The sequence below is a fragment of the Prunus dulcis genome, chromosome 1 (genome assembly GCF_902201215.1).
Source record: "Prunus dulcis chromosome 1, ALMONDv2, whole genome shotgun sequence".
In the NCBI taxonomy this organism is placed as follows: Eukaryota; Viridiplantae; Streptophyta; class Magnoliopsida; order Rosales; family Rosaceae; genus Prunus; species Prunus dulcis.
In genome coordinates, this window is record NC_047650.1 from 13,253,821 (window position 1) to 13,265,166 (window position 11,346).

The window sequence follows — 11,346 nt, forward strand, 5'->3', positions numbered from 1 at the left end:
GGTTTCTTTTTAGTTAATTTTTACAGTTGTCACACGTGGATTCAAATGAAGGTCACGTTTGGATGAGACACTGATCAATTCAGGGGAGGTTAGCCACCCAACGAGATCAAAAAATTAAATTACTTGAATGGTTAAGCCTTTTACTAATTATTTGCAGTTTCTTTATTTTTCGATTTTTCAGAACTCGTTCAAAAAATTGAGGAATTTATTCAAATTATCCTATCCAACATATAAAAAGGTCCAAGTTATAGCTACACGGCGCTTTGAGAATAAAGATTCGATCACTGTCGTAAGGTTTGTTTTTATTTATACCGATGTCATTTTAAGAGGATTTAAATGTACATTTCAAATCACAGTATTATCGTATTTGTATGAAAAGTTAGCAGTTATGTTTATTAGTAATTGTCATGTGTATTTTTTGCAGTTTTAACATCTCCATCTTTATCAACAACTGTTACCACATAATTAGATAATTGTTTTAATTTTCTGAATGCAATTAGATTTCATACAAAAATGTGAATTGTTCATACAAAAAAAGCTGTCAGATTTCATACAAGGATATTATTTTCAATAATAAGAAAGAAAGGTTAAGTGTTGATGCAAACTCAGATCCTCTAAGCATGTAATTGTTCTTGCAGACATTCATGTATTGTCTCTACAATAATAGCTTCTTCGTACTATGCGTTTTCTCAAATAATTGTGCATTATGTTTTCTTGCGGTCTCTTTTGGTTCCTAGTGTCATGTCTTTTTGTTACATGTATAAATTCAAAATTTTAAATAAAAAATGGTAAAGTCCACTGCAATGCCTGGTTCTTTTTTGCTGAACTTTTCCCTTCTTTTGGTTGCATAATTGTTGATGGTTTAGGAATTGGCAAATTTGTTGGCTGTACGAATTCGCCAGACTCTATCGAGTTTTGTGGATGCTGTTGAACAAATACTTGTAGAGCATTGTTGGTCATCTACATCTTGTACTGTTGTACACAAATAAATTGATCATGATCATGACTTCTGGTTAAAAGATGGATGAGAAGGAGGTCATGAAGAGGCCCGAATTATGTTTGGGTGGAGTAATTGATTAATATATTTCTTTTCCAGCATTCAACAACAATCATTATATGAAACATATGCAGAACAATGGGGTAAAAGTATAGAACACCTGGATTAATGGAACTAGATAAACAACAAAACACAACAGCATTACCGACGAAAAGCATTGCATTCACTTGCTTCAGATTATGTGTTCGGCGACGTACACACTCCTCAATTGTTGAGCTTCCTTCCCTCTCAGCACCATAAACACTGGATTATCTCCCTTAGCCCAGCGGCTCTTTCTTCTTCTGAAAGTTTAGGAGCTCTTTCTTCTCCTTTAGCCCAGCAGCTCTTTCTTCTCCTGTACTGTGATTCATTCCGACCTTTCATGGGGTATTTTTCTAGTTCTAAATTGTCATGTTTTCCCTTGGCATCACCTTGACCATATCTCTTCCAATTTTTATGGGCTGATTCTTCTCTCCTCGGCGTGCTCTGTTACGTGATTCATCTTCCGAATCTGAATGCTGAACAAGGTTTTTCTCACTTCGACCTACTCTTTCACGTCATTCATCTTTGGAATCTGAATGTTTAACATGATTCTTCTCACTTCTCCGTGTTCTGTAACGGAATTCATCTTCGGAATCTGAATGCTTAACAGGGTTCTTCCCACTTCGATGTGCTCTGATACGTGATTCATCTTCTGAATCTGAATGTTTAACATGGTTCTTCTCACTTCTCCGTGTTCTGTAACGGAATTCATCTTCGGAATCTGAACGCTTAACAGGGTTCTTCCCACTTCGATGTGCGCTGATACGTGATTCATCTTCTGAATCTGAATGCTTGAAATTATTCTCACGTCGACGTGCGCTTTTACGTGATTCATCTTCCGAATCTGAATGCTTAACATACTTTGATATCTTACGATGACCACTCTTCCTCCTTTCCACTTCGGCAGTGTCATTTTCTGAATCTGATGCTTGTATGGATGATGAATGTTTGCTATGCTTTGAGGGTGCTTCTTCTTCTAATGTTCCTTCTTGTCATGCAGTTTCTCTGCGGGTTTCTTTGCTTCAACCTTTTATTGAAAAAAAAAAAAATTTGATCAGCATATACACGCCAAACATTCTCTTAAACTAATCATAGACATCTACTAAAACCCTGATAAACTCAGCAAAAGGCCCAAAAAAAACTTAGTAATAAAATGCTATTGTGGTGTAAACCGTGGGTGCAAGCCATGCCACAAGAACAGAAACCCAGCTACAGCTGTTTGAAGTTACTGCTAGAAGAACTCTAATTATTTACTCAAGTTAAAAAGAAATAGAGAAGACTTATAGATCTACCGAGGTCATAATCCAAGGGACAAAAAGATCTTCCTCAGAATAAGAGGCTTCTGTAACTAACAAGTCTTGTCTAACCAAGCCACGGCTGCATCACTTAAATAAAAACTACCCCATTACTACAATCAAGTTAATTTAATTCCATCAACACCTTTAACTTCTGCATCAGCTCCCCGTGAATAGTTGGTCCAGAAATGCTCTCTGGAGGGAGCATTTAGTTAACACTGAAAAGTTCTGGTCTTAGCTATACTCTTTCTTCTTTTTCTCCCTGTTTTTTTTCTTCAAACTTACATCCTCTCTGAGCCAGTTACATCATTTTTCTTCTTCGCAGCCTGCCTTCATACACACTTCTTCCACTTCCAACTCGTTAATTTTCTCAATAAACTACTTTTTCTTCCACATATCAGACATCATGATTCCCCAATCAGGTCCTAAAACCTATGCAGCACACCAAAATGGAGCCGGTGAACATATTTTTATATCTACAGAATTTTTTTATTTTTTATTTTATTTTTTTTGTATGTCTATGAGAGGTAGAATTTTATACAATTGGCAGACTTCGAAATCATAAAGTCATGTCTAACTATGCTGTCTGGCATAACTAATTTATTCTTGATTAGCGAGCAAGAGAAAAGTAAAAAAATACAAACTTACAGAATTGCGAATCATGGCCATTTGGACAGGATTGTTCTTAATACGAGAAAGGGCTTCCTGCTCACGCTGCCGAATCATAAGCAAAGGATCCAAGTGGAGCTTCCTCCAAGCATCATTGGCAGATTGAGGCTTTTCTTCGAACATAGCTCCCGACACAGATGCTGATGCCTGCTGCTGGAGAATCAGTAGTCACAAAAGATCATAAGAAACATGACTTTGTAGTTGCACTACATTTTATACAATATCATTGATGCACACAATTGGGAAATTAAAGATCAGAAATACAAATACCTTGGAGGCGGCAGAGGAGTAAGGCTTCAAAGGTTTTGAAACTATCGGAACCAACAGGGCTCCTAATGGCCAATCCCGAATCATACAAGAACTTCAACCGCTCCAACCACTCTTGCGCTCTTCAACGATCTGTTTGCGGAGCTCGTCCAACTTCTTCTGCTCGGCCTCGTGCTTTTGCTCTGCCTTCCACACGTTCTCTATGTTTCAGAAGGCTCCCTGTGTGCCATCCCTTCTTGTTCAGAAATTTCAACGCCATTCTTCTTCTTCTTCTTTTTCTTCTGCTTCAATATTCGAATGACTGAACGAAAAGGTTGAATTTAAACGATCAATTTCAATTTTAATCGCGCAGTCTCTCTTCCACTGAATTCTATGCGTGGCGGGGGTTGTCCTTCTTCGCCACATCTCGGGAAAAATTAAAAACAGTATAGGTGGATTAATTTAAAAGAAAAAAGAGAGATTCAAATTGGATGATATTTTATTATAACTTTTTTTTCAATAATACATACACATATTTTGACAACAAAAAAATTATAAATATGGGCATCATAATTTTTGTTGTTGTTGGAATATGGGCATCATTGAAAAATCCATCCTTATCAAAAATAAAAATAAAAAATCCGTATATATAATATATTGCTAAAAGCACCTTTAAAAAAAAAAAAAATATATATATATATATATATATATATATACAGAGAGCTTCCATTGAAGGATCCCTTAAATAACCTTATTTGAAGGACACCCCTTGTAGGCCCCACTCCAGATTGTATTTCACTAATCCAAACCGTCTATTTTATAGATACTTATTCAAAGATCATCTCTACAAAAAATCACTTGAATCCGATATTATTTGACAACTCAATTAAGTTATTAAAATTTTAGCATTTTCTTGAAGCACCGTGTTCAGTGATTTTGTAAGACACAATTGGATGTCGAAATGGTTTCCGATTTGTCTAATTCTTTGTAAGGATGATCTATGAATGAAGACCTAAAAAATAGATGGTTTGAATCATTGGGAAAAAAATTATAGGGTACCCTAAAGAGCGTCCCTCAAATAAAATTATTTAAGGGATCCCTCAATAGAATGGGACTATATATATATATATATGTGTGTGTGTGTGTGTGTGTGTGTGTGTTATATAACTAGGGGAAAATTATAGAGAGAATTGGAAAGTAGAGAAAGACAAAAGAATTTATGTCAATCAACTTGTATCTCTCATCTTGATAAGACCTCTTATTTATAGGCTTACAATGATAAGAAAATATTAACAACTCATTGTTGAGGCCCAAAAAATCCACGATTAGGCCATAATAAATTACCGGCCCAAAACGACACTTTATGAGGAAAAGGCGTAAAGCGAAGTACACGAAAACCCGCCATATGCGAGTCACAGTTCACGTGCTATGCTAAATAAATAATTCTTCATGCTAGGAGTTGAGATAAAATATACTGGCTCTACAAGCCCATGCCAAATTGAACATCGTGTCCCTTCTCAAGAATGATAAAATTAAAACATGCCAAGCAACATGCCATGCCAAGCATGAAATCATTATTTCATACCCAACCATGCTACAAGCCTAAGTGGGCCCAAGCCACTCAGATGCCCGGGGCTTGCTTGAGTGGGTTGTGGCATGGATGGTAATAAGTTGTCATGAGGCCCATTAATGGGTCGAGAAATGGAGGTCCCGAGTTGCTTGGGAGCTTTGGAACCCAAGCCCATTTCTTAGGCCCAAATATGTGGGTGAGCACGAAGGAGAAAATAACCCATTACCTTAGCCAAAATAGCCTATTGACTCAACCAAAAAAGTCCAAACGTTTAATAAAGAAAGCCCACTTACTTAATGAATCACCTTAGGCCATACAATTACCATAATGAGTTACAAAAGCCTCAGCACTTGGCTGGAAAACCAAAAGCCACGAAGGGGAAGTCTGAAGGTCCATTATACAAAGCTGCTGGGAGGTTCTAGCACATGGGGAAGGGAGCAAGTTTCAAGCAAAAAACATCCAAGGGACCAAGGGATATTGGCGTGCAAAGGAGAACCACTCTTTGAACCAGCATGTATCCCCATTCTTTTTCCCTTATCAGACCTAGCTAGGGAAGAATGAAGGAAAATGAAGGAAGGAATAAGAATTCTCCACAGAGGCAGCTGCGGGAAGAACATTGAGCTCTCAAAAATCCCTGATTTTGTGAGATTGGGCAGAGGGGATTTTTGCCAAAGTAGGATAAGCCAAAGAAAGGGATGAGAAATGAACGAAAAAGCTTGGCCAAATTAGATGGAAACCATTAGGGTTTCTTGGAAAAAGATAGCTTTCAGAGGCTATAAAAGGAGGCCTTTTTTACCCAACCAAAAACAACCCATATCTAAGAGCAAGCTTCATCTCCTATCTGCAAAATCCAGCAATTTCGTGCTTTATTCTCCTTTATCTCCCATTTTCACTCTTCTGCCAGTCTGCTTACACATTCGACAGAAACCCTGTCAAGCTGCCGGAAGAACACCTAAGACACCCATTCCTTTCTCTCCCTCTCATTTCTCAGCCAAACCTTCTTGCAAACCTTTCCCTTCCTACCTTAGCACCCCCTTCTTCCCCAAGAACGCATAATTTTCCCTTCGGTGCTCAACTCTTGTCAATTTAGCTTCCATGCCACAAGTCTCTCATGCCAAGCTAAGAATCTACCTGTAAGCACTAAGAAATTATCTATAAGCTATTGTTATTTTCGTTGGTGGAGGTAACCAAGGTGTTTCCTAAGGCTTCTCTGTTCTTTCGAAGCATTTTGAGGCTTGATCTTTGAACTCAGATACAGAGGGGATAATTTCATCCATCTGCTCTTTACGGCAGCCCAGCCCGTTTATAGCTGACCAAAGAAAAAAAAAACCCCTACACTCATAAACTACAAGCTCATAACTATGGTATTTAGTGTATATGTTACATAGAATTAAAAAGGGTGAATGCTAAGAGGTATGATGGTCATCCACTAACTCATGTATTTACAACACTCCCCGGTGGACGTCTACCATACAATTGACATACTTGCCTCATTAAAAACCTTGCTTGGAAAACCTGGTGGGACAAAACCTAAGTTAAAGGAAAAAGAGTGCAACATTCTTATGGATCATTGATATGGTGTTGGACGCACTTATGCTGCCTCATTAAAACCTTGCTAGGAAAAACCTAGTGGGACAAACCCCTAGTCGAAAGGAAAAGAGTATACAGCACATATAATGCTTCCCATGATGAATTACTCCTGCTGATGACGACAAACTTGAATTATTTGAAGATGCAACACGAATAATACTAATATCTCAATTTCCTCCTACATAGTGAGCTTTAGTAATGCTTGTATAAAATTTCTTCAATATCATTATTGGAGGATGTATGTGTGTCATTGTTTTGAATCCCTATTGAGGTTAGAGTAATACCAAAAATATCTAGACTATTTGTTGGGGTCTTTTTCCGTCGGAATGCTCATCCAGGCTTATTGATTCTTGGACCGCCATAGCGTGGTGAATCAAGTCTTCGTTGTCTCTTTTTCTGAGTTAGTGAGAACTAGGCCCAAAGTATCTCGAGGGAGAAGTAAGTCCCAAAGGAGTACTTTGTTCTTCTTTCAACGACTGCCTGTTTTGTGTGGATGTTTCCAGCAGCTTGACGAAGAGTTAAAGATGGTGCATTGATGTTACACAGACTTGGCATGACAGTTTTCTTTGTGAATTAAGATACTACTAGACTAGGCATGAGAGGTTAGGTGTTTAGATATGGGATGAAGCCTTTTGAGAGAGAGAGAGAGAGAGAGAGAGAGAGAGAGAGAGAGAGAGAGATGGGTGGCTTAGCAGCTTGAAGAAAGCTTTGTCAGGCTCTTGGGTGACTTGCCAAAAGAAAAAAAAGAAGGGAAGAAATGGAATAACAGAGCTTGAGATTGAAGGGTTCCAAAGGTGACTGGTGATGCTTACTCTCTGGATGTGTTTATGGGAAGGAGAGGAAGAATATGGAAGAACACTGCATAAGATTGAAGCTTCCAGCAATGAGTAAGGATGTTGCTTGCTCTAGATGAGTTGAAGATGACTTGCTGATGCCGATATGAGATTATATGAGCTTGGCATGAGAGCTTGGAGTGTGGGAGCTACAAACCCACAAGTTTAGCAAATGAGAATGCTTGTGCTTGGGTTGGTGTTTGATATGCTTGAGTTTGGGTGTTGAGAATTTATTGTTTAAAGCTATGGTTATGGTGGTTTGGTTGTTTGGCTGTGATGATTGTTGGGATGCCTATAGCAGTCAAATGAATGGGGTTTCAAAGAGCATGGCTAAGGAAAGAAAAGCTTAAGACTTTGAAGGGCATGGTGTTTGTAACAATTATTCTAGAGAAATTTATGAGTTCTAGAGGTGGGAGGATAAAAGGTAAAACTTGAGGCTTGAAAGCTATGGTGTTTATAGCTTGGAAAGGGTATGAGAATGAAGGAAAAGTTTGGAGTTATGATTTATGAGGCTTTATAGGGAAAATGGAGGATTTCAAGGATGGAAAAACATAAGAAATGATTATGATAGATGAGGAATAGTTGGGATGGCCGCTAGAATGCTTGTAGCAGCTGAATGGAGGAAGGAAAGTGGTCTGGTGGTTGCTGAAGGGGGTTGATGGCTGCTGGGATGCTTGCAGCAGCCAAGTGAGGTAGTGTTGGCTGAAGAAAAATTGGTGCCCTTTGCTTAAGCCATAAATGCCAATTTATAGAGGGTGATGGTTTTCCTTTATTTCCAATAGGTAAAGGGAGGTGCTGGCATATTTCCAGTGGTTAAAAAGGAGCACTGGGGCATGCTATTTTCCAGCAGGTAAAGTTAGGTACAATAAACTGATTATTTCCTATGGGTAAAAGGAACCGCTGGAAACTAGTTGTTTCCCGTGGGTAATAGGAAGTGTTGGAAAAGGCTTGTTTCCAACGGGTAAAGCTAGGTATTTGGAAAATGACAATTTTCTATAGGTAAAAAGAAGTGCTTGAAAAATATATCATTTGTTCACCCACATTGGAGAACTCTAAGTAATGGACTTGGACTTTGGTGCTCCCAAGTATCTAGCCTAAAGTCTCCTTTATCCAAGAGCTTCTGTGGGTCTTGTGGACCTCCGTAATCTTCCACACCACAATCCCTCATGCAAGCCCCACAAAACACATGATTTGGGTTCATGTGAGCTTGATAGGTGATTAGCATGGGAAAAATGTATTATTAGTTTGACATGACATGTGCACTATTTCTATATTTATTTAATAAATTAAATCCCAAAATACAGCTTGGATTAACGCATGACCGACATTATATGTTATATTGGGCTTTAAATGTTTTTGGGCTTTCCGTGACTTTTTTGGGCCTCAACACTATTTTAAAAAATCCTTTAACATTAAAAATTTTTAAAATAACATCATATTCTATAATATAATCAAAATAATAATATAAGAAACTCATACGTTATCAGTATGAGAATAAGAGTATAAAATTGCTTGACGTAATAAGTTATTCATAAAAAATTTTGTATACTATGCTAGCATGTCATAGGCTCTTCAAGATACCTAAATGTTATGATAACTTCTTTAAAAATTTGAATACATTGCAATGATATTGAACTTGATCTCTAACTCATATTTCAATCAAAGTACTCACTTAGGCAATTAGATCACTTTCATTTCATGATATTTGAGTACATATATTGAGCTTCGGGCTCCTTACTTAGGAATTTTCTTTGAATAATTTATATAATGTATAACATAGTTTACATATCTCATAATTTATTCCTATGTAATTTTCAAAAGATCGCTTCTGGCGATATGCTTAACTTCATAATCTTTTTAGATTTTCATATAAATGCAAATCTCCATAAATATGCAATGAACATGTTTCGTAAGAAGAAACATGGATGCATCTTCATAATATACTAGGAGAATATCATAAAAATTCCATGGATACATTATATTTTGTCATATCTAGAGATTTTATTTTACTGCATCACAAACACCAATTTATAACCTATACAATTTCATATCTTTTGGTGTTTAGGTCTGTTTCTTCCACGTTTTCCAAAAATATTCAATTTTACTAGCCTGCCTCTTCTAGTTGCACCAATCTTTCTTTACATTGTCGACAATCATAATAAAACGCGGATCAATATCAACATAGCCAATTTTTTTGTTGTTGGAATACGGGCAGCATTGAAAAATCCGTATATATAATATATGGAAAAATACATTTGTATGATTTGGAAAACTACTAAAAATAAAAATGTATGTACTCTACGTAAAGGAATGTGCAATAGTCTCGTATTTTTTTTTTTCACCTTAAAATATATAATTTTCTCTACGTTAACCACCCTAAACTATAATTTTCCCAATTCAATAACGATTCTCAAATTTCAGGGACAAAAATAATATTAAAAAAACCATACAAAAGCTTAGAAGGAAAATCATAATTTGACTAAATGGTGAAATTAAAATAATTTGATATGAAATATATTGTTAAAAGTATCTTTATATATATATATATATACATATATATGAAAATTTAAATTTATTATTACTAGAATAACCGACCAACATACCATGAATTTGTAGGTAAATATAGCAAATCTCATATATATATATATATATATATAATCTTTTCCCTACTGTCAAACTCAAATTCACTCACATTCTATTAAGAAGGTCACACACTTTGTATTTCTAAAAACAAAAAGAGAATCTTAGAAACATATTGGGGGTGAAGGATAGAAATTTGATATTTTTGTGTTCAATAATTCACGCTTAGTTAATCAAATTGACGCCTTGATTACTTATGCGTGACACCCAACTACCAACTATCATCGGTAAATTTTATTTTATTTTATATTTTTTTGATAAGGAAAAGAAAAATTACAATACAAAGCCTTGCGGGCAAGAGCGCCTTCAGGCCAAAATAGAAGGGGGTCCTAACAGATAACCGGAGTCCATGCTCCCTCAAAACTTCATTAGAAAAACCATGACCCAATTTTGCAACCGCATCCGCCGTGAAGTTAGCCTCCCTAAAGACGTGTTGAAACTGGACGCTTGTAACAGAAGAAGACAGGGCCGAAATATCGTGAATAATCTGTTGGATACACCAAGGGAGGTTAACTTTACCCCGGATACTGTCAATGACAAGTTTAGAATCCCCTTCAATCATGCGATGCCATCCTCTATCAAGAGCAGCGGCAAGACCATCACGAAGAGCAACACATTCAGCAACATTAATGGAATTTTCACCAATATTGTTGGAGCCCGCAATGAGGACATGCCCCTCGCTATCCCGAATGACAAAACCTGTGGAAGCATGAGAATTCAAAAGAGACCCATCAGAATTTACCTTAATCCAGCCGGTGGGAGGAGGATGCCATTTAATCATCATGGAATCAGCTAAGTCAAATCTGGCCGTCGAGTTAAGCCTCCAAAAGTCCAAACTAACACAGGCAACAGCATGAAAACAGCTAGCTAGGGTGGCCTTAGAGTCATGGAACACCACATTATTCCTAGCCTCCCAGATTTGCCAACAGATAAGGAGGGCTTTGGAGAGAGGGTCCAATTCAGACTTTGTGGACGTGGGGCTCAGTGACAGAAGCCAAATGTACAGATCACCAGTCTGCGAGGGAAGGGGCATGAGATTAGGAGAAAGAGCCCAAACATCCTTAGCAAAATGACAGTCCATAAACATGTGTTGAATAGTCTCAGGTTTTGACAAAAGGGACACATCGGACTGATATGTTGCATGAATCTATGAAGCCTGGCTCTCACTTGAATTCTTTTACGAATTAGCAACCAAGCAAAAATCTTCACTTTCAGAGGAATGTTGAGCTTCCATACTTTCTTAAGCAGGCCCACACGAGGGTGGGATGGCTGGTCCTGAAATAGCTGTCATCGGTATGGATTTATTTATTTATACATTCTTCAGCACATACCGACATTACATAAGAAAATAGCAAAACAATAAATGTAAAGACATCACGGGTTCATATTAGGACTAATAATACAACACAAGGTCATTGTTATGGC

At 37.3% G+C, this 11,346-nt stretch overlaps 2 protein-coding genes across 2 annotated transcripts; both read right to left on the reverse strand.

Annotated features, from left to right (window-relative positions):
- Positions 1-1,593: 1,593 nt before the first annotated feature.
- LOC117614436 (pre-mRNA-splicing factor cwf25) lies at positions 1,594-3,568 on the reverse strand. Its single transcript, XM_034343252.1, is given in 6 exon segments — positions 1,594-2,000; positions 2,333-2,366; positions 3,076-3,195; positions 3,313-3,374; positions 3,420-3,516; positions 3,518-3,568. Coding segments are annotated over 6 exon segments (771 nt in total).
- Positions 3,569-9,969: 6,401 nt separating this feature from the next.
- LOC117614445 lies at positions 9,970-11,002 on the reverse strand. The gene is made up of 2 exons (XM_034343264.1): positions 10,199-11,002; positions 9,970-10,005 (listed from the first exon to the last, which is right to left on the reverse strand). The coding sequence occupies exons 1-2, from the start codon at positions 11,000-11,002 to the stop codon at positions 9,970-9,972; spliced, it is 840 nt and encodes a 279-aa protein (XP_034199155.1).
- Positions 11,003-11,346: the final 344 nt, after the last annotated feature.

Coding starts and splice junctions, on each gene's coding strand:
- LOC117614445 (XM_034343264.1), bottom strand. CDS start 11,002: ATGGACTGTCATTTTGCTAAGGATGTTTGGGCTCTTTCTCCTAATCTC. Junction 10,006..10,198: donor TGCCCGCAAGGCTTTGTATT/GTAATTTTTCTT, acceptor TTTTGTTTTTAG/AAATACAAAGTGTGTGACCT.